The sequence below is a fragment of the Malaclemys terrapin genome, chromosome 7, assembly GCF_027887155.1.
Source record: "Malaclemys terrapin pileata isolate rMalTer1 chromosome 7, rMalTer1.hap1, whole genome shotgun sequence".
In the NCBI taxonomy this organism is placed as follows: Eukaryota; Metazoa; Chordata; order Testudines; family Emydidae; genus Malaclemys; species Malaclemys terrapin.
In genome coordinates this window covers 94,189,470-94,213,323 of record NC_071511.1, presented here as the reverse complement: position 1 = coordinate 94,213,323, position 23,854 = coordinate 94,189,470, and the positions used below count along the sequence as shown (strand labels likewise).

The following is a 23,854-nucleotide window of genomic DNA, read 5'->3' as shown; positions in this document are numbered from 1 at the left end:
TCAATATGAATTGTGGATTTGATTCTTCTCTCACTTACACCACTTTTAATTCCATTGCATCAGTACTGATTTACACCAGTAAAAGTGAGAAGAGGGAATAAGGTAATTTATCTTATTTTTGCAAAATATTAGGAACAGTCTTAGTGAGCTTAGATATAAATACAGAAGAGTACAGTAACTCCTCGCTTAACATTGTAGTTATGTTCCTGAAAAATGTGACTTTAAGCAAAACAATATTAAGTGAATCCAATTTCCCCATAGGAATTAATGTAAATGGGGGCGGGGAGTTAGGTTCCAGTGAAAAAATTTTCACCAGACAAAAAACTATATATAGTTTTTATATATACACGCACGCAGTGTAAGTTTTAAACAAACAATTTAATACTGTACACAGCAATGATGATTGTGAAGCTTGGTTGAGGTGGTGGAATATTTCCCAGGGAATGCCTTAGTGCTGAATGATGAACTAGCACTCAGCTGAGCCCTCAAAGGTTAACACGTTATTAATGTAGCCTCACACTCGACAAGGCAGCACAAATGGAGGGATGGGAGACAGAATGGCAGACAGAGACAGAGACACATACCCTGTGTGAGAGAGAGATGCGCGTTGCCCCTTTAAGTATGCTGACACCACTCTAAGTACATTGCCTTTTTAAGTAGATCAGCAAGTTGAGACAGCAGCTGATATGAGCAAGCTCCCTCTGTCCTGAGCCCTGGTGTGTCGTGCCCCCCGCCCCCCCCCGCTCTATGGAGATGTGGTAAGAGGGGGAAAGAACCAGGGGGGAGGGGGGACACCCTGACATTAGCACCCCTCTTCCCCCCCTACCCCAGCACAGCAAGCAGGAGATTCCCGGGAGCAGCTCCAAGGCAGAGGGCAGGAGTCGCACATGGCAGTGGGGGGAGGTACAGCTGAACTTCCGGCAATTGCTAGCCTGCTGGGTGGCTGCTGCACAGGGAACTTAGTGGAGCGGGGAGCTGATAGGGGGACTGCCGGTCCCTGGTTCCAAGCCCCCACCAGCCAGCTGCAACGGGCTGCTCTTTCTGCAAGCAGTGGACAAAGCAGGCGACTGCCAAACAACGTAAATAAGGGAGCATTGCGCAACTTTAAACAAGCATGTTCTCTAATTGATCAGCAACGTAACAACGAAACAACATTAACCGGGACGACTTTAAGTGAGGCGTTACTGTGTATGTTATTCAGAGAAAGTTTTAAAACAGAGACCAAGGGCTGAAGGGGCCTGGAGGTTGAACTACCCTCACCTCACCCAGGGTGGTCCCCAAGAAAACTGAGGCACATGCATAGTGTAGGGAAGCTTGCACTGCTGTCCTTACTGTGTGTTCTACGGATAGATAGAGAACTTCACTATCCAGGTTTGTCAATCCAGCACAGTGTTAGAGCCATCACTGGCTGGGTTTTGCACTTGGAAAGCTGTGTGTTGAGCCAGACATTAAAACGGTGCAGCATAGAAAAGACAGGGAACAGGTTAACACAGAAAATATCCCAGGACACAACCATATGTTAATTGCATGTGGTAAACTAATAGGTCTGGAAGTGAACAGAAACAAAGAAGAAATACACATGATTGACTTATCCTTCCTCTTTTTAAAATCTGCAGGTGTCTGAAGAAGTACCGCTATGTTTGCTACCTCTTTGCTGTGGGAATGGATGGCCTCTGTTGTCTCTTCCTTCCTATTCTCCAAAGTTTCCCTATGCTTGTGCCATTCTCATTTACCTTTGGGTATTTTGATGGAGCCTACGTTACACTGATCCCTGTCGTGACAGCAGATGTAGTGGGAACTGCTTCCTTATCATCAGCCCTAGGCGTAGTGTATTTTCTTCATGCACTCCCTTATCTAGTGAGTCCACCCATTGCAGGTCAGTTCACAGATGACTCTACTGTACTGTTTATACTGTTACTCCGGATTTACCTTCTGAAAGCAGAATGATTTATTATTTTTCTAGAGCTGGTCAGACACGGGAGGTAATTTTGTGCAGAAATTTTGTTCCATACATTTCACAGAAATTTCAAACACTGATGAAAAACGTAATTGAAAAATCAAGTTCTGGTAACTGTTGCCCATTTCTAATTTACAGCCATCAAAATTACCCACTTTTGTGGAAAAACACATTAAAGGGTGAAAATACAGAGCCTAAAATCATAGAACTGTAGGGTTGGAAGGGACCTCCCAAAGTCGTCTAGTCCAGCCCCCTTTGCTGAGACAGGACCATGTAAACCTAGATCATCCCTGACAGGTATTTGACCAACCTGTTCTTAAAACTTCCTATCATGGGGATTATTCTACAACCTCTCTTGGAAGCCTTTTCCAGTGCTTAACTATCCATATAGTTAGAATTTTTTTCCTAATCTCTAATCTAAATCTCCCTTGCTGTAGATTTAGCCCATTACTTTTGGTTCTACCCTCAGTGGACATGGAGAAAAATTGATCACTGTCCTCTTTATAAAGGCCCTTAACATATTTGAGGACTGGTATCAGGACCACCCCCCATCTTTTTTTCCCCCCTCAAAACTAAACATGCCCAGCTTTTTAAACCTTTCCTTGTAGGTCTGGTTCTTTAAAACTTTTATCATTTTTGTTGCTCACCTCTGGACTTACTCCAATTTCTCCACATTTTCTTAAAATGTGGCACATGGCTGGACACAGTACTCCAGCTGAGGGCTTACCAGTGCTGAATAGAGCAGGACATTTATCTCCTGTGTCTTACATACAACACTCCTGTTAATACACCCCAGGATCATATTTTTCACAAATGCAAAACATTGTTGACTCTCATTCAATTTGTTATCCACTGTAACCCTCAGATCCTTTCCAGCAGTATTAGTGTCTAGCCAGTTATTCCCTACTTTGTAGCTGTGCCTTTGAGTTTTCCTTCTTAAGTGTAGTATTTTGCGCTTGTCTTTACTGGCTTTAATCTTGTTGAAATCAGACCAGTTCTCCAATTTGTCAACGTAGTTTCAAATTCTAGTCTATGAAAATATTTAATAGTATTGGACACAGGACAAGTACCCCACTAGTTTGACAAGAACCATTTATAACTACTCTTTGATTATGGTCTTTCAACCAGTTTTGCACCCACTTTATAGTAATTTAATCTAGACCACATATCCCTAGTTTTCTTATGAGAATGTCATGTGGGACTATGTCAAAAGCCGTGCTAAAATCAACATATATCACATCTACAGCTTCCCCCCCATCCATTAGTCCATTAGCCCTGCCAACAAAGGAAATTAGGTTGATTTGGCATTATTTAGTCTTGACAAATTCATATTGGCTATTCCTTATAATACTGTTATCCTTTAGGTGCTTGCAAATTGATTGTTTCATAATTTGTTCTAGTGTCTTTCTGGGTACTTATAATTCCCCAGGTCCTCTTTGTTCTCTTTTTAAAAAGATAGGTACTACGTCTGCCCTTCTCCAGTCTTCTGTGACCTCACCCATTCTCCATGAGTTCTCAATGATAATTGCTAATGGTTCTGAGATTGTTTCAGATGGTTGCTTAAGTACCCTAGGATGAATTTCATCAGGCCCTGCTGACTTGAAAATATCTAATTTATCTAGATTCATAGATTCCAAGGCCAGAAGGGACGATTATAATTATCTAGTCTGATCTCCTGTATAACACAAACCATAGAATTTCCCCAAAATAATTCCTAGAATTTTCATATCTTTTAGAAAAAAATCCAATCTTGATTTTAAAATTGCCAATGGTGGAGCATCTGCCACAACACTTAATAAATTGTTCCAGTGATTAATTACTCTTAGCATTAAAAAATTACTTCCTGTCTGAATATGTCTATTGTCAACTTCCAGCCATTGGATCCTGTTATATTTTTTTCTCTTGCACTGAAGAACCCATTATCAAATATTTGTCTCCATGTGTAAGTAGTTGTAAACTATAATCAAGTCAACCCTTAACCTTCTCTTTGTTAAGCTAAATAGATAGAGCTTCTTGAATCTGTCTCTATAAAGCAAGTTTTCTAATCTGTTAATCGTTCTCATGGCTCTTCTCTGATCCCTCTCCAATTTATCAATATCTTTCTTGAATTGTGGACACCAGAATTGGACACAATATTCCAGTTGTGGTTGCACCAGTGCCAAATACAGAGGTAAAATAACCTCTCCACTACTACTCGAGATTCCTCTGTTTCTGCACCCAAGGATTGCATTAGTCCTTTGGGTTACAACATCATTCAGGGAGTTCATGTTCAGCTGATTATCTACCATGAGCTCCAATTTTTTTTCAAAAGCAACAAAGAGTCCTGTGGCATCTTAAAGACTAACAGATGTATTGGAGCATAAGCTTTCGTGGGTGAATACCCACTTCGTCAGATGCATGCCAGACAAAGTGGGCATTCATCCACGAAAGCTTATGCTCCAATACATCTGTTAGTCTTTAAGGTGCCACAGGACTCTTTGTTGCTTTTTACAGATCCAGACTAACACGGCTGCCCCTCTGATAATTTTTTTTTCAGAGTCACGGTTTCCCAGGATAAACTCCCCCATCATGTAAGTACGGCCTAAATTCTTTGTCCCTAGATGTATTCATTTACATTTAGCCAAATCTAAATCTAAATGTTCTTTAACCTTTAATTTAATATAGACCACATATCCCTAGTTTGCTTATGAGAATGTCATGTGGGACTATGTCAAAAGCCGTGCTAAAATCAACATATATCACACCTACAGCTTTCCCCCCATCCATTAGGCTATTAGCCCCGTCAAAGAAGGAAATTAGGTTGATTTGGCATGATTTAGTCTGTTTTACTTTGTGTTCCTTCCACCTGTTTGTTAATAACAACAAGAAGTCTGGTGGCACCTTAAAGACTAACAGATTTATTTGGGCATAAGCTTTTGTGAGTAAAAACCTCACTTCTTCGGATGCATAGAGACATCTGTTTGTTAATATTTATTGTGTTAAGTATCTGGTCACAGTTTGCCTTTTTAGTGAAGATTGATGCAAAATAGGCATTAAACATAACAGCCTTCTTGAAGTCACCTATTATTAGCTCACCTTCCCCATTAAGTAGAGAACCTATACTTTCGTTCATCTTTTTCTTGTTCCTAATATATGTAACCCTTCTGCCCATCTAAGTTGGCAGCAACAAGGGCCGGGTTCTGTATCTAGGGGTTCCGTTTCAATAACGTGATGCAAAACCGGCTTGAGCCCCCACCCAGTAACCTGGGACAATTACATACCACCCCCTGAGCACCTCTAAGAGGCAATACTTCCCCTCTCGCAAGCACGGAGTCTGAGTGTAGCAGAAAATGTTTAATAACATGAGGTAAATGACATCAGCATTAAATTGGAAAAAAACACCACAAACAGGATTCCTAACACAAACCATGAGCAAAAGACCCAGCCCAGCAAATTGGGCCGTGTCCTTTCCCTTTGGTTCTTGACTCCAGCAACCCAAAGATCACCCAGAGTCCCCAAAGTCCAACACCCCCAAAGTCTCTTGGGTCCAGCAACTGCCCAAAGTCCCAAAGGTCGAACAACCCCCAAAGTCTCTGTCCCTGATCAGAGCAGCACCAGAGTAAAAGGGGGCACACAGGGTGTTAAGGGGCACCTTACATGATCTGAGGCTGACCGGCCGTCTCTCCGTAGAGTTCTGCCACAGCCTTCACCATGAGCCAGTCCACTTCCTGCCATCTCACAAACTGCTCTGCTCTACGAGCTGCTCCACTCCGCTCACTGACCTGTAAGCCACTCCAGCCGTCCCCACAAATAGCTCCACTTGCCGTTCCTTGGGCCACTCCAACCATCCCTGCAAGGCCCGCGCCGCTCGCTGCTCCTCCTCCAGTCATCTCCGCAAACTGCTCCACCAGCTGCTTAGCTTCAGGCTCCCCCACTAGTTAACACAGCACTCAGCGATCTCAGCTCTTAGTAACTTTAGCTCTTTTGTGATTTCAGCTCTTAGTGATTTCAGCTCATAGTGGGGGAGCCCCAGTGCTGGTGCACCATTGGCCCAAAGTGAATTCAGCTCAGCAGCCTGTAACTAGACTTCTAATAGAATCAAAGTTAGCTCTGACATTCAACAGTGGAGAGAGAAGATGGTATAATTGGTGTTTCAGAAGGGTCCCATACCATCAGGTACAAATATCTGTCCCTATCCTCTCTCAATTCACTGGGTTGTGGAACCCATGTCCCTTGTCTAGCAAGTGCTACTTAGGTGATGGTGAGATCCTCTGTCATAAAACAGTTTCATTGTCCTTGATTCACATAACTAGGGTAAAAACACTTTATTCCTCCTGCCCCAATAACAGAGAAACTGGGGATCCCACCCCATCCAAAGTAACCACTATCAGTTGCTGTTGTCTCATGCCAGGCGGGTGGGTGTGCCTATGCAAACAAGATCAGCCCTGGAGTTCTTTTCCACACTCGCCATAATTCACCACCAGATGTCAGGGTAGAGCTCATCCTGACTCCGCTTACATCCATTTATAGAACCTCTTTCCATTGCCTTTTATGTCCCTCGCTAGATGTAACTCATTTTGTACCTTAGCTTTCCTGATTTAGTCCCTACATGCTTGTGCTATTCTTTCATATTCCTCCTTAGCAAGTTGTCTGTTTCCACTTTTAGTAGGATACCTATTTGATATTCAGGTCACTGAAGAACTCCTGATAGAACCACATCGGCCTTTTGCTGTCTTTCCTTCACATTGGGTTAGTTAGCTGTTGTGCCTTTAATATTAACTCTCTGAGAAACTGCCAGCTTTCCTGAACTCCTTTTCCACTTAGATTTTCTTCCCATGGGACCTTACCTATCAGTTCTCTGAGTTTGTTAAAGTCTGCTTTTGTGGAGTCCATTGTCCTTATTCTGCTGCTCTCCCTCCTTCCTTTCCTTAGAATCATGTAATCACATTCACCCAAATGGCATGAAGAGCCACAGACAATCCTGATATGAATCCTGTGGAGGTCAGGACATCCATGCAGGGTGCATCCCCTCCTCAGCCCTGGCAACATAGCTCTCTACACTGCAATTAAAAACCCGTGGCTGGCCCATGCCAGCTGATTTGGGCATGAGGGGCTCAGACTAAGAGACTGTTTAATTGCTGTGTAGATGTTTAGACTCAGGCTGCAGCCCAAACTCTGGGACCCTCCCGCCACACAGACGCCCATGACAAATTTTGGTGAGAAAAGAAAACACTTGGAGCAGAGGAGAGCATCTGGCCCATATTAAAAACAAAAGTCCTCCTCCAATATTGTAAAGAGGTAACAAAGCCAGAAGAGAACAGAGGAGATTAGCAGTTAACATGGGCGGTGGGTGAGCCATGGGCGCAAGGAGGCTAGCCCCTGGCCCAGCCCGCCCCTTCCATCTGAAGCCCCACCCCCTCTGCCCCGGTAGCCTGAGCACCCCCAACCCAGAGTGCCAGGCGGGCGGTGCACTCCCCCTGCCCAAAGCACCGACAAGCGGTCCCAATGCCGGGCAGTGTGGCCCCAACCCTGGAGCGCCAGACAGTGTGGCCCCCACCCTGGAGCACCGGGTGGTACAGCCCCAGAGCTGTGGGTCCCCCTGTGCTGGGGGGCTCCAGCCACCCCAAGTCCTGGGCACAAGCCGGCTGCCCTAGCCACAGCCACAGCCACAGCAGGCTTTCCGGAAGAGGAGCAGCCTGCCTGGGCTAGGGCCAACTCGCTAGCAGAAGGGAGCCTCAGGGCAGAGTGTGGGCAGGGCCACATGGGGCTATTTGGGGAGGCCTAGCCTTCCCCAGCCTATGATATGCACCGCCCATGGTAGTTAAAAGAAAACACCTTAGTGTGGCTTTGCTTTTCAGTTTGTGTATTTTTATAACATTTTCAAATATTAACAGTCCCGATGTGTTCTTCCCTTGTGACTGATCAAAGTAACCTCTCTTTGATGTTTCCATTGTGTCGGTGAGGAAAAGATCCCTGTGGATTAGTTGTTTTCTAAATGCTATGTAAAATTCATGTGGGCCTTAGCACTAAGTGACGGAAAAGAGAAAGGAAAATAAATAAACAGTATTTGAGTCCACTTGAGCCCTGAGCAGAGGGCCAGTGCATGACCTACACATCACTTGGGTCCCACTTAAGCCCTATTTTGATGGAGTGAATTCAGCACACTAAAAACAAATGGAAATTCAGGGGCATACAATGAAATAATGCAGCACATTGTTATTTAATTGTTTCATGTAGTTCAGCAATATAAAAAGTGCAAAAATGTATCTTTTGCTGTGAAATTAAATACCCTTGAGTTTTAATCAAAGGATGTTTTTTTATAGACTTTAGGATCCAGAGAGCTTTATTCATCCATTTCAGAAATGTGGCATGGATTAGGCAGTGGGGTTTACTGTTGAATTTCTTTAGTGTGGGCTGGCAATAGTCTATTCAATTCTATTCAGGTTCTCAAGTAGCCATCATCATCACCAGGATATCTAAACACCATATCTCTTGCCAGTTTAGTTTAAATTTCTGGCTTGAAAAATGAAGTAGGGATTAGGACAATGATGTCCTGATCATTCCACAGAAAGGATTTATATCCATTTTGAGTGATGTGGGAAGATCAGCGATTCATAATGCCTTCCTTGAATAGCCATAGTACAGTATGTGTATATATATATAATGTCTTTCATTTTGTATTTGCTGTTCACTCCAAGTTCAAATTCACGTTTGTTTTTTATGCTTTTTAATCTGATTTGTCACAGCAAAAATATGAACTGAACATTTCAAGTGACACACAAGCCCAGACAAAGTTTCTGGGTGGGGAACTCATGCACAGAATAGCATTTACTCCCAGGATAGATCTGAGCACATTTTCAGACTGTCAGCTAAATCAATGCTTTTAGAGGATGTTTATATAGGATTGTAGGGAAAACGACAGTGTCCTTTTGTGATGGGGTTATGTTCTGAACAAAAGCTTCTAAAAACTTGAGCTAAGTGTGATGAGGTCATTATGTAAGATATTTGTTTTCTTTCCCTGGAGGCAAACTGTATTTTAACTGATGTGTCAGCTATATATGCTTGTCACTTAATCACTGTTGTATGTGATAAACTGCAGTACGAATGCTGTACCGTACAAGGAGTTTGTAAACTATTACAGACCTTACAAATTATTTGTTTTCCTATAGGTTGGCTGGTGGATACAACCAGCAGCTACACTGCATCATTCATTCTGTGTGGATTTTCTATGATATTCAGTTCAACATTACTGTGCTTTGCTAGACTAGCAAAGAAAATCAAAAGGACACAGCTGAGGTCACTTGGCAGAGATACTGACCCAAAACAGCAGATCTGGTCAAATGGAGCAACAACTTATTCTGTGTCTGGAGATTTAGATCAAAAGGATGTAGAAATATTGGCCACTGAGGCAAATAGCTACAGCAACAGATGACAAGTGCCATCAGGCTTTGGTCTGCAGCACAGCCATGGCTAAGAGAGATGTGACTGCACATGCTACACTCTTGAAGATATATTTCCCCAATACAATGAAAGAAACAAGACATATTTCAACTAGATTTTTCTCTCATATTTTAGTAATATTAAAACTGCGATTTATACAGCTCTAAAGCAAAGTTAGATACAAATGAGGAAAGTTCTTCAGTTAACGTGTGCAGGATACTTTCTGAGTCAGTAATGCTGGCTCCAGAGATAATAGGATGAATCTACTGAGGTAATTGATCATAATCAGAGGTAATTTACATGACCATCACAAAGCAAAACTGAACAATAGAACTTGGATTGAAACTGTTTGAAAAACAGGGCTGATGAAATAAGCTTTTCAGTGCTGCACTCTGTTTTGTGGACTGACCAGCAAAAAAATGTTCCATGCTATTGGTCTTTGCCAAATGTTTGAAAATCACTGTTACAAATGCCAATGCTATTGTTAAGGAATTCTGCAGGAGAAGTTGTGTTTTAGACCATATAGAACATTATTTCAAAGTATCTCTGAAGCAGCTTTAATTTTACAGTGTGCCTAAATTTTGTACATAACTAGAATGCAGCTTTATGAGAAATATGATTCTTACAGCTCTGTTCCCAAACTTGCTACAAGATATTTGCCCTCTCCCACTTCAAAGATCCCTGGAGGCTGGATTTCTAGGGGGTAGAGTTCCAGTTCAGGTATTATCCCCTGTTGCTGATCCCTTTTGTGAACAGATGGGAAGGGAGTCTGTCACTGCCATCCCAGCTGGGCTCTAGAGCCCAGTGTGTTTGGTTTGTCCTTCCAGGGTTTTTATGCATGGGACCAAGCATACTGAAATGTAAAGGAGCCAAAGCAAATTATCATTGCCTGAAATCCAAACCAGACCCAAACCCCGAGAGATCCTTTTCTCTAGAACTCCAGGGGCCAGATCCTCAGTGGATGTGAATCCATGATTTACAACAGATGAGGATCTGGCCCTAGTTATTTTTGGCTTGTTTGGGCCAGCAGACAACTGCTGACGTTTGCTGCTGATTCAGACTCATTGTGTTGGGGAAAAAAACAACAATACAATTGGGTGCTTCAGAAAAGCTATGGAGTAAATGTAGCTTGTGGGTACATTACTGATACATTCATCTATTAAATAATAAAAAGAACGAGGAGTACTTGTAGCACCTTAGAGACTAACAAATTTATTTGAGCATAAGCTTTCGTGGGCTAAAACCTACTTCATCGAATGCATGCAGTGGAAAATACTGTAGGAAGATATATATATACACAGAGGACATGAAAAAATGGGTGTTGCCATACTAACGATAACAAAAATAATCAGTTAAAGTGCGCTATTATCAGCAGGAGAAAAACTTTTGTAGTGATAATCAGGATGGCCCATTTCCAACAGTTGACAAGAAAGTGTGAGTAGGGGAAAAATTAGCATGTGGAAATAGTTTTTACTTTGTGTAATGACCCATCCACTCCCAGTGCAGAGGGGCGTTGCTGGCACATGATGGCATATATCACATTGGTAGATGTGACATCAGCCACACTATCAGAGGCTTGTTCACCTGCAAATCTACCAATGTGATATATGTCATCATGTGCCAGCAATGCCCCTCTGCCATGTACATTGGCCAAACTGGACTGTCTCTGCACAAAAGAATAAATGGACACAAATCAGATGTCAAGAATTATAACATTCACACCAGGTGGAGAACACTTCAACCTCCCTGGTCACTCAATTACAGACCTCAAAGTCGCAATTCTCCAACAAAAAAAACTTCAAAAACAGACTGCAAGGAGAAACTGCAGAATTGGAATTAATTTGCAAACTTGACACCATTAAATTAGGCTTGAATAAAGACTGGGAGTAGATGGGTCATTACACAAAGTAAAACCTATTTCCCCATGCTAATTTTTCCCCCTATTGTTACTCACACCTTCTTGTCAACTGTTGGAAATGGGCCATCCTGATTATCACTACAAAAGTTTTTTTTCTCCTGCTGATAATAGCTCACTTTAACTGATTATTTTTGTTATAGTTAGTATGGCAACACCCATTTTTTCATGTCCTCTGTGTGTATATATATCTTCCTAATGTATTTTCCACTGCATGCATCTGATGAAGTGGGTTTTAGCCCACGAAAGCTTATGCTCAAATAAATTTGTTAGTCTCTAAGGTGCCGCAAGTACTCCTCGTTCTTTTTGCTGATACAGACTAACACGGCTACCACTCTGAAACCTATTAAATAATGGCACCCTTCTACATTTCCAAAATGCTGTTCCAAAATGTAACAGATGGGTGACATCTAAACTCTGAAATGAAGGTTGTTTCTATGTTTTGATACTGTATAAGGTTGTGTTCTGTTTGTTCTCAAATTGATTAGAGTTCAAAGAATTTTCATGAACACTGAACTAGTATTTTTATTTGTCATCTACAATGTATTCAGTAGTTGCTCATGATTTCCTAGTCCTCTGTAAATGTGAGAAGGGAAAGTGACAGTGATCACAGCATATAAAGCTGATTTAGATCATCAGGGGCTGATGGTATATACTTTAGGGGCTTAACACTATATTTTTTTTACTGTTTTTATAAATAGAACATGAGTTGACTAGATTTATTTGTCATGCATATTTCAGTATAAAATATTGAGACATAAGTTGACCTCACTGTTAGTGTTCTGAGAAGGTATTTATTATGGGCATCATGTTACATAAAGCTAAAGAGCCTGATTCTGCAGTCCAATTTAGCTGCACAGAGCATAGGTAAGGGGGTTGGCATGCAAAGATAGCTTAAAAGTAACCTTTGCATTTCACTGATATTACAGCAGCTCTGTGAAAGGGCTGGTACCCCTGTTCACGGACTGCAAAAGGCCCAGGAGCTGAAAGACACAGCCAGACATCCACATATAGCATGAGGGTGTCCCAACCACATACCCTTTCTCCTTGCTGCTCTGATAATACAGAGGGAGAATGTAGTTTGCTGACTCTATGACACTGGAGGATCACTCTTTCAAAGATGACCCTCTATGGGCCAGTTATGCCAGTAGTGCAATGCAAAGTGGTCATACCACGCCAGTGAATCTGGCCCCTGGCTTTAACATAATCCTTTTCTCTTTGGAAGCCTGTAGTTTTGTACTCTTTTAGCTGTTTGCAGTTTATTCAGTAGTGCTTTATAATTGCTGCAGAGGAACTAGAAAGGCTACTAAAAAGTGTAAAAAACAAACAAAAATGGGTATTAAGTGGAGGAAATCACACCTGGTTTAAAATCAATGGAATATTGCCAAACAATAAATGTCTGGAAGGATTTAGATTGTAAGTATGGTACAGCAGACATACCTTAAGCAAAAAGAGCCATTTTTTAATAAGAATGGCCATACTGGGTCAACCAAAGGTCCATCTTGCTCAGTATCCTGTCTTCTGACAGTGGTCAGTGCCAGATGCTTCAGCTGGGAATGAACAAAACAGGGCATTATTACTGAATGATCCATCCCCTGTTGTCCACGCCCAGTTTCTGGCAGTTTAGAGACATCTGCAGCATAAGATTGCATCCCGACCATCTTGGCTAATAGCCATTTCTGGACCTCTCCTCCATGAATTTATCTAATTCTTTTTTAATCCAGTTATAGTTTTTGCCTTCACAATATCCTCTAGCAACAAGTTTCACAGGGTACGGTGTGTTGTGTGAAGTACTTCCTTTGTTTTGTTTTTAACTTGATGCCTATTAATTTCATCAGGTGATCCCTAGTTCTTATGTTATGTTAAAGGGTCACTTCCTGATTCTCTGTCTCCCTACCATTCGTAATTGTATAGACCTCTATCATATCCCCCCTTCATCCTCTGTTTTCTAAGATGAACAGTCCTAGTCTTTATAATCTCTCTTCATATGGAAGCTGTTCCATACCCCAAATAATTTTTGTTGCCCTTCTCTGTACCTTTTCCATATCTAATATTGTTTTTGAGACAGGGCAACAGAACTGCACACAGTATTCAAGGTATGGGCGTACCATGGTTTTATATAGTGGCATTATAATATTTTCTGTTTTATAATCTGTCCCTTTCGTAATGGTTCCTTACATTCTGTCATCTTTTTTGACTGCTGCTGCACATTGATGGGATGTTTTCAAAGTACTATGCTGTCATTCAAAACACCTATACATCAAAGAGTTTGGAAAATCTCAGGTAAGATTCTAACTCCTGTCTTCACTTTGTCCCCTTCTGTTTGCCCATCTTCTGCTTACTGGAGAAACTCCCACAAGCTGCCATAAAAAAGAAACAATGTTAATGCATTGTTGTTGTGTATGTAAATTGTGCTAGGAAAATAAGTTTGTTGCTGGATGATCTAACCCAGGGTCCTTCTTTCAGACTCTGCCGGGCTGCCCTTTCGGGCAATCCAAATAGGACTACTCACATGAGTAAGAACTACTTGCCTGAGTAAGGCTTTGCAAGGTCAGGCTCCCTTCTTGTATTTTAAGGAAAAAAGAAAAGGCATTTGCAGTCACATTTGTTGATTAGTTTTGTTTTGTTTGTACATTTGGGGCATGTAAATATGGAGGTAGAAAATACGGTGGTAGTCTGTTAAAATGGCAGTGTGTTCAGGGACTCTAAAATTGGCTGTAGAATACATTGCTATCAACACATTTACCCCGAAATGTGACTAAAAGTTTGACTATATAACTATTTATGACCAATATAGGTCGTATATTCAGCATCTTGGGAAAATGTATTGATAGGAATGAATAAGAGTATTTATTGTATTATAGATCTTCAGTATTTTATAACAGTAAGTGGAACTTTCCAAAGACATTTACGTTGAAAAAAGTGCAGTAATGATTATACGTCTGCACAAAATTAAAATACAGCAAAGTCAAAATACCAGTGCTTTGTTTATGTATTGTTAAATTTAAATATATATGTTTATAAGTTGTATGCATCTTGTTTACCAGCATCTTGGCAGACAGTGAATGTAGCATGTGTTGGTACTGTTACACCAGAGACTAAATAAAAACACATATCGCTCACAAGAAGTCAGCTTTTATTCAACAAACCTTCTAGTGTCTGATTCTGCTCCTGCTTAAGCCAGTGGGGAAAATCCCAGTTATGAAAATGATATTTAAATAGCACTGTGCAAACACATAGCAAGAAACAGTCCCCCTCCTGAAGAGTTTGTGGAGGCACAGAGGGGTAAAGTGATTGCCAGGAGTAGAACCCTGATCTTTTAGGTTCCACTCCAAGATCCTATCCAAAAATTTGGGGTATAATGTTGTCCCTGAACAACTCACATTTCTTCTGTGCTGGAGAAGCCTGAAATCTCTTGATTACTATATCTACAAGACTTTGTAAATGGCAGATAATATATACTCATTAAGTTAAGTAATAATAAATGGAATTGCTCACCAAGTAAGGTACTACTCAATGTGAGTAAGAGTGGCAGAATCTGGTCCTTAATCAGTTGAAAGATGTTGCTATATTTGCAGGCCCTTTCATGTGTTAATTTTGTATTTTCTTTTGTCTTGTGCTTTTGCAACTGTGTAGACAAAAATGCTTGTTTGTGTATGGCAGCTTTTTATAGCATAATGATTGGCACTTTATACATGCCCAGAGGGTGCAATGTAAATCTTGATGGAGTAATAAATAGATGGGTTGATCTCTAAGAACACAATTTTTTAGGAGACTGGTACATGAGCTCAGTTTGCAAAACTAAATGTGTGCTTAGGAACAATTCCTATGTTTGGTAAAGCAGAATTTAATAAAATTAAAGGCCCAGTCCAGTACCCTCTTGTTCACATGAGGAGTCCTTACTCATGCGAGTAATCCCATTGTCTTCAAGGAAGCCCCTAGTATGAGTAAAAAGTGTTCAGGAATAGTCAATAACTTTGAAAATTTGAATTAAAATTAAGCTTGCTTTTACAATCACCATTGTGTGTGTGTGTTGTTAATTCACCATATGTAGAAGACTTTGTGGTTCTTTCTCACACACAGAGATAAACGGTAATTGTCAAGTAGTGTAGGCATGAAATGGAGGAGATATAAGATATGGATCTTATTCCTGTTGCCCTACGCCAAATTGGAATGGCTACATTGCTATCATCCCCAACTGCAGCTTCCTCCCACCCTTGGCCTCCCAGCCACATCCTTACCCTTGTAACTTGCTCCCACTACACATAGTCCAAGCAAGCTCCCTATCATTCTTTAAATCACTCCTGAAAATATGCCTCTTTCATTAATCTTTTCAATGTAATTCTCCCTGAAGCTATCCCATCAAACTGACTTCTGGCACTTTAGACATGTCTGAAGTGTTTGTCTGCATCTGAAACAGATTGCAAGCTCCTTGAGAAGAGACCCATGAGAAGACCCCCAGCTGGTACAAATCAGCGTAGCTCCATTGACTTCAGTGCCACAGCCCAGCAGTGGATCTGGATGGTTGATTGTTCAGAGATGACCACACTGGTAGAGCTTTATAAATAATTATAATTTCAGCTGGTTGAAATAGGGAAGGGATGGGAAGAGAAGAGAAGAGAGGGGGGAACAATAGTTAAAAATGTTAATGTATTTTCCATTCAGTGAGGTTTGAACCTGACCCATTTTTTACTTTTTCAATATTTATCACAATTATTTTAATCAATTTGTTTATCAAAATTGAAAAAAAATCTGGATGAAAATGTCATGAAAAGTTGAGTGAAAAACAAACTTTGAAAAAATCATTAATTTTGTCATAAAAAAATCATTTTCAATAAAAGGTAATTTTTCAATGAAAAAACTTTATGTTTGAAAAATTTCTACCAGCTCTAATAATAATTAATGAATAGTCACTCTGCCTGCCCACAGCCTAGCACAGATACGAAATTATATGGTGAATATACTCTATAGTGGCACTTCTGCCGTGTAGACCCAAGGGTTTAGTTTGCCAAACTTTTACAAATCTTCTAAGAAAACCATTCTATTAATTAGGCATCCTGACTAGCCAAGCTGGTGCCTTGTGTGTTCACTCTAGGCTACATAAAAAGAAAAATACTCTAAAGACCACTGCCCTACACAACCTGCTCTTAAGGGACCACTGAAAAGTATTCCCATGTGATTTCCAGTTCAATTTTGTTTGACTTTCAAATAAAGATCACTTCTACTATGCAAGTGATTTTTATTGATCCCTTGAGTGTGTCCTTAAGATAGGTTTATGATCCTTGTCCTCACCTGGTGTAAATCAGCATACCTCCATCAAAGCCAGTGGAGCTTCACTAACTGACACCAGCTGAGAATCTGGCTCTCTGTGTCAATGTTCATGCTTACAAACACTGTGTGGTGTTATATAGTGGGTGCCATTAGTAAGTAAACAAATACTTCACTGTGGCATTACCTTCAATATTTCTTCTACTTCGAATGTAGGCTATACTGAGGCATTTATATTGGAGTGTGGTAAACGTTTACTTTTTTACAGTGCCCACTGTGACTGGGTTCTGCTTCTATCAAGTATATACTAGAAAAGATAAACAATGTAGCCACAACTGAAGCTAAAGCAATTTAGAAAAATATTATGCTACTGATGGTGCTAAACTTATAGTGTGCAAATGAAGCCTAGAGCGAGGTGATGCAGCTTCACAAATTGTACTGGAGCTGACTACTTTTCTTGTATTTTTAGTTCCATAAAAAGGAAACTTCTACAACTTTGTGTTCTTTGTTCATATTCTTCACCCACTGAATTAACATGGTTACCACTTCTATGTTCTGCATATGCTTATTGCTCTAAACAACTGAATGTACAGGGCTGGGTTTTCAGAAACCATACTAAATGCCTGGCCCATTCCTCATAAATCAGTACCCACTGGCAAAAGCATGTTACCTGCAATGATGTCAAAAACCCAATCTTAAACTGTTTCGGATCAGTGGATTTTAGCAGAGGGGGCAGAGGCAATAAAAGCACAACTTCAGGTTAGGATTCTAGGATTCTTATTCTGAATTTATTTCACTTGGAAAATGAATAAGCAAGAAGAAGTGTTTGAAAAACAGGCAATGGGGCAGATTCTCCACTGGTAAATCAGCATTGACTTCAAGGGAGCAATGCCAATACATCCCAGCTGAGAATTGGCCCACTGTCCTAAACAAACAAAGAAGCCAGACCAAAAAAAAAAAAAAATCAGAACACTCCTGTCCCCTTTGAACTTGGAGTTATTCACACAAATCCTAGGCTTGGGTGGTAAAAATCAGCATGGCTTCAGTTTGCCCAGCTTTTCTAAGCTAGAAGATCTGTTCTATAATTACATAGTGCAGTTTCTTCAAGCTTTGCCCTATTGAGAAGCAGCAGGTGGCTGTGAAATGCATGGTAGTATTTTTCAGGGATTTTCCATCTGTTTAAAGATGTACATCTAAAAAATGTGCCCTGTTTAAGTATCAGACCCAACAGATAAACAGAGCAGTGTTCACCTCTTTCAGTTATATTTCATTATGAATAATGCCAAAGGCTCAGTCTCTTGACAGCACAAAACTAAGCAACAGAACCACCTGGTGGGGAAGAAAATCACTCTCCCACATACAAAACCCTCCACTGATACAGATTTGCTGAAATATACAGTACATCCCAGTACCTAAACAAGTTAATACACAAGTTATAACCTTTCCTATGTGAGGCCAGTGTTTTTGGTTTTTTTCTTCTTCTACCAACCTTAATGGTCCTTAATTTAATTTAATTTAATTTATGTAATGATAGAAATATATGTAATCTAGCACCTGCACTAAGAAATAGAAATAATATATGTAGTAAGAGGAGGCCTTAGACATAAACCCTTGTATCAGAGGCCTGGTATGAGGCCTAAGGCCTGAACTAAAGTAATGGTCAAGACTTTGCTAACATAAAGCAAAGTTAAGCTGTGAGCCAGAGGCAGGCTCTGCTCACAGAAGCTGGCAAGGAAAGGGCTGATGCTGCAAAAAGATACATACCTAAAAGGTACTGGACACTAGATATCAGAACATTCGGATACTTGCACATTCCACACAGATAACAAGGAACAGGTTGACCCATCCCAATGACAGGGCCAAAAGGGGAATATGATGGATAGAGTTGTTTTGTTCAAACCAACATGTACAAGGTGAAAGGCAGCACCTTACTATGTAAAGGGATTGTACCTTGCTACATAGAGGGGTTGTACCTTGCTACATAGAGGGGTTGCACCTCAATACATCAGGAGTGATGTGTAATCTGTTTGTACCTGTGTATAAGAATGCATCCCTGAGTGGATATCTTTGTCCAGCCTAAGGGGCAGTGGAAAGTCCCGCCACTGACTGAGCTGAGTCCATTGTCAAGGAAGCACATAGCCGCACCTTAGCAGCACCTTGGACTTCGTTTGCTGGGGAGCTGGAGACTGTGTTTCTCTTCAACAATAAACCTGGCCGATATGCCTTCGTACCTTACTAGAGTTTGTGGTCATTGGGGTTCTCTCGGGGTCTGCTGTATCTGTGCAGAGCTGGGGCAGCACACAGAGGGAACACACGCACGCAGCCGATTGATATCAACATTGAACAGAGCAGAGCACCACACCGGTAGCATTTGACAACACTGGTGACCCCGACTGTTGATCTGGTGAGTAAGCGAGCTGTCCGCTGCAGGAACCGCGATCTAACATGGCAGAAAACCTCGAGCTAGGGAACCCCCTTATCCCCTCCCTTTATATCTCCACAGAGTTTGATAACTCGTGAACCCGCTGGATTGCCAGTAAGGGCGGTCCATATGAATTTAAAAAACAAAGTGGGGAAACATGGACTGGCATATGTAGAGCGATGGTAGAAACCGAGGCTCTAAAAAATAAAAGTAAAAAAGCAATAAAAGAAGCTACACCTCCCTGGAATTCTCCCACCGCCCTTGCAGGGTGGCAAGCAGCCCAGAGACAACCAGTACAGGAACAGAGTGAAACATTGAAAACAGCTGCAAGTAACCTACAAAAAATACATGTGCCGTCCCCTGTTATAAATATTGGTGGTAAACAGCAGGCTTCAGGTAGCTACCCTGTGCCTGAAGAATGGGAACAGAAGTGGAAAAAGGCGGTCCTAGTAAAATTAAAAGATGAAACGGGGCCCACTGCATTGCAACCACCACCTTATGATAAAAGCTAGGTTTCAGTTAAACTTAAACTGAGACCTAGAATGGTGCCTGTCAGAACGGGACAAGTAAGTGCACAGAAGGAAAGAGTAGCAAACAGTACTTTCACATAATTGGTAAATCAGATGAAGGAAAATATGGAACAGTTCACAGAGCACATTTGGAGACAGGAACTGCGACTCAATCGCAGGGGAATGAATAAAAAAGAATTTCATAGTAAAAAACCAAAATTAAGTGGGTTAACACCTAGAATTGATGCATTAACACATGGAGTTGTCCAAAAACAGTTAACTGCAGCAAAAAAGGGCACTCCCACCATCCCTTTGGCATGCACATAAAAGCAACAGACACTGGGGGAACAAGAGCAGGTAACTACCCCCATTCTCTTCTCAAAGCCGGGATAAAAACCAGGGGTGCGGTTCCTAACTGTGCAGGTTCCCAACTGCTTTGACCCATGGAACCACACTCCGCACTCATATCTGAAAATAGAACCTTCTTTCTCAAATATTTTTACATACCGGTTAAGATTTTTCCTTTATATGCTTTCTCGGTTTGCTAAACTTGCTGCTGCTGCCTGTACTTTCAAATATCTTCATAAAGTTAATCTCTCTTGGCTCAGGTCTCGCTACCTTCCTAGGTTGCTCTTCACCCCCCCCTTTCCCCCGCCTCTCCTCAATTCTGGTCTCTTTTTGTTTTAAAAGTTAAAAGTTATAGTTTTTACAGAAACCTCCAAAAAATAAAGCAATTGAAAACAGAATAAAACAAAAAACAAAACAAAAAACAAGGTAAAAATTTTACTTTAAATAAATCCAGTAAATTAAGTACTTTAACCCTTCAGGAAGCCAACAGCTGGAATTATTCCTAACTTTCTTGAAGATATGGTTGCCAAGCAACAGAAATGTACACTCTGCTTCTAATCCTAACCACTCACTAATATTTGAAACATGGACTTTTCTTATTTCCATATAGCAGAGTTTTAAAATAATGTTAAATATAAAATAATGCAAAATTCCTTGTTACCAAATTAATACAATACATTTAGCAAATATTAATATATTTTTATCAATTTATGTTACAAGTTTTAAATAAGGAAATAATTTGTTTATTCAAATGTTTAACCCTTTTTATTTTATTTTTTTTGTTTTGTTTGCCTTACTTTGTATAGTTATGAATAGAATTCTGGCGCCATTTGTTTTTAATTGTAAGTTTGTCCTGTATGTCATGTGTGTTGTTCTGTTGTATGTTGTGTGTGTCACGTAACTATTTTTTATTATTTTTATTTTTTGTTGCAACAAAAGTCAATTTTATACCCTTTTTAAAAAAAATATGTATATGTGGTACCACATTATTTTAAGATCATGGTTGGGGTATAATCATAGTATTATTAACACCAATTTTTGTGCAAAGTTCAAAAAGGTTTCGGTTACAAATATATGTACATATATTTCTGCCTCAACAAATAATGCAATTGTATACAAAAATAATTCTCTTATCAATCACAGTTTTGTTTTGTTTTTTAAGTTTTTTTATTTGTTATTCAAAGAAAAATGTAAGGGAAAACCTCAACATTAAGGTAAAGATAATATTAACAAAATGTTAATTTCTTGTTTGGGCTTTTCATAAACTTGTTTGGACTTTCAAATATAGTTATAAGAATGTCATAACCAAAATGTTTTAAAATAACAATTTATGCATAAAGCTAACCAAACAATTTGAACAGGTTTCCACCTTTGGCTCCCAAACATAACAAAGCATCATGAAAGTATACCCTCATATACTGTATTTAAAATTTATTTTGATTTAATTTTATAGTTGGTTTAATTTTATATGCTTTTCTTTCGTTATGTTATGTTACTGGGAAGCAGTGGTTGTTAAAGTTGTGCTTCTAAACAGTTAACAAGAGTGAAATTGGTATCACAAGCAAATTAACTCTAAAAAGCTTGGTAAAAATGAAACAAATTGTTCAGCAAGGGAAAGCAATACACCTTCTCATGGAAGATTGTGAGCATTTATTTTAGCTGTTAAGCATTACATTTAGTATAAAATATTAGTAATGCCGCTCAAATGAAAATAAATGTTTATACAACAATTGCAAAAGTATAGCTTGTGTTATAAAAAACTCGGTCCCTATAATATTGTCCCTATTACATTGTAAACAAACTAAGTTAAACTTTGTATTAAATTTGGGTTACTGAAAACAAAAACAAACAAACAAACAAAAAAACCCAAAAAACTTTACTATGTTAACTAACAAAAATTGTTTAAGTTGCATCCCACAGACCAAAGACGCCAGAAAATATCACACCCTGAAGACAGCAGATGATATCAGTATACAGTAAAGAAACCCCCAAGCATCAAGAACAGAAAAATGAAATGCTTTATAAATAAGAGACTGGTCAAATACACCTCTATCTACCATATATAAACAATTAAGTTAACAATCAGCTAAAAAACACTAGCTGGACCAGGATAAGCCGTCATTTAATTTCAACTTGGTTACTATATAAAAACAACTGTATTATTGCTGTGCTACTGTATTATTGTTGTACTGTTGTCTTATTGCTGTATTGTATTATTGCTGTACAACATTTACAATGTGCATAACCTTGCTAAACTGTTTAACCAACACACAGGTAAAAATCAATAAACAAATGGCAGCAAACAACATGAAGGCAAGAAAAAAACAAATTGGTAAAAAAATTAAGTTACACAGTAACTACAAATTGGGTAAACAAATTCCCTCTTAGTACCAGTCATAATTTGGGTTACTGACACTGCATCCTAACTGATGCACATGTTATTCAAAACAATCTTGTTCAGTGTCTGGATACCAATACTAAATCCTGACACAGCACTATTTAATAAATTGGTTACTGTCCAGTCAGTAGATTATCTAGAAGACAGCATCCATAAGAAACCACTGGATCTATGTCCACTACTGGTGTATCGCAAAGCCATGGAACAAAGAAGCTAGCCACTTCTATTTCCTGCCCAGTAAAGCTAACCAGAGGGTGACAACCAGCAATAGGGTAACTTATAACATGAATGGACAGTACTGTGTAGTAACTAATTACAATATATTTATATATAAAGGCCTCAGTGATAGTGTCACTACTCCAAATTTCTGTTTTACTTCTCATATAACATAGTCCTGTGGAACACACTATCACAATCCCTATCCCAGTATTTCAAAACACTCAGCCTACTACTAACGATGAGACAAGTGATAACTGGAATTGCCCTAATGGGAGTGTGTTTCTATCTGTGTCACCAAAGTAAAAGGGCCAGAGTACAACACCAGACTGGAAAAACATGGTTATGCTTGGATATAAGGTGGTATCATATGTACACATACGTACTATACATATATGCCCATACACACTACAAATATATATGCCATATCCATATAATTCATATATATTAATTATTTGGAAGTGCCTCTAAGGCTCAATCATAGTACTACATTCCTTAGTCATGGTCCTGGGCCTAACATTCCCAGGCCCACCATAAGGGACTAAAAGAATAATTAAATAATAAAATCTGCCTATCAGTCGTACATGGGAATGTGCAGACTAAAAAGACAGATGGGGCATGAGTGTATGAATGGTAAAATAAGATAACCACATAATAGTGTTTAGCCCACTGGGTTATCTTTAGACCATGCATTATGCTTTTCCGGGACGATTGGTAAACATCCTCCCCTTAAAAAGACAAAAAGTGGGGGAATGTAGTAAGAGGAGGCCTTAGACATAAACCCTTGTATCAGAGGCCTGGTATGAGGCCTAAGGCCCGAACTAAAGTAATGGTCAAGACTTTGCTAACATAAAGCAAAGTTAAGCTGTGAGCCAGAGGCAGGCCCTACTCACAGAAGCTGGCAAGGAAAGGGCTGATGCTGCAAAAAGATACATACCTAAAAGGTACTGGACACTAGATATCAGAACATTCGGATACTTGCACATTCCACACAGATAACAAGGAACAGGTTGACCCATCCCAATGACAGGGCCAAAAGGGGAATATGATGGATAGAGTTGTTTTGTTCAAACCAACATGTACAAGGTGAAAGGCGGCACCTTACTACGTAAAGGGGTTGTACCTTGCTACGTAGAGGGGTTGCACCTCAATATGTCAGGAGTCATGTGTAATCTGTTTGTACCTGTGTATAAGAATGCATCCCTGAGTGGATAGCTTTGTCCAGCCTAGGGGGAAATGGAAAGTCCCGCCACTGACTGAGCTGAATCCATTGTCAAGGGAGCACATATGTACTGGCTAGCCGCACCTTAGCAGCACCTTGGACTTCGTTTGCCGGGGAGCTGGAGACTGTGTTTCTCTTCAACAATAAACCTGGCCGATATGCCTTCGTACCTTACTAGAG

The 23,854-nt window shown here is 40.1% G+C and overlaps 1 protein-coding gene and 1 long non-coding RNA gene across 6 annotated transcripts in view; both read left to right on the top strand.

Annotated features, from left to right (window-relative positions):
• The window catches only part of SLC16A12 (solute carrier family 16 member 12), a 54,611-nt gene extending 44,020 nt beyond the window's left edge, over positions 1–10,591 (top strand). For all 5 annotated transcript variants that reach the window (XM_054033389.1, XM_054033384.1, XM_054033387.1 and 2 more), the window contains 2 exons: positions 1,617–1,876; positions 9,106–10,591. In XM_054033389.1, coding sequence (XP_053889364.1) covers positions 1,617–1,876; positions 9,106–9,368 — 523 coding nt within the window. In that variant the 3' untranslated portion in view covers positions 9,369–10,591. The remainder of the gene's footprint in view (positions 1–1,616; positions 1,877–9,105) is intronic.
• Positions 10,592–13,168: 2,577 nt separating this feature from the next.
• LOC128841060 (uncharacterized) lies at positions 13,169–23,848 on the top strand. Its single transcript, XR_008445762.1, has 2 exons — positions 13,169–18,963; positions 21,746–23,848. It is a non-coding gene; the product is annotated as an uncharacterized LOC128841060 (long non-coding RNA).
• Positions 23,849–23,854: the final 6 nt, after the last annotated feature.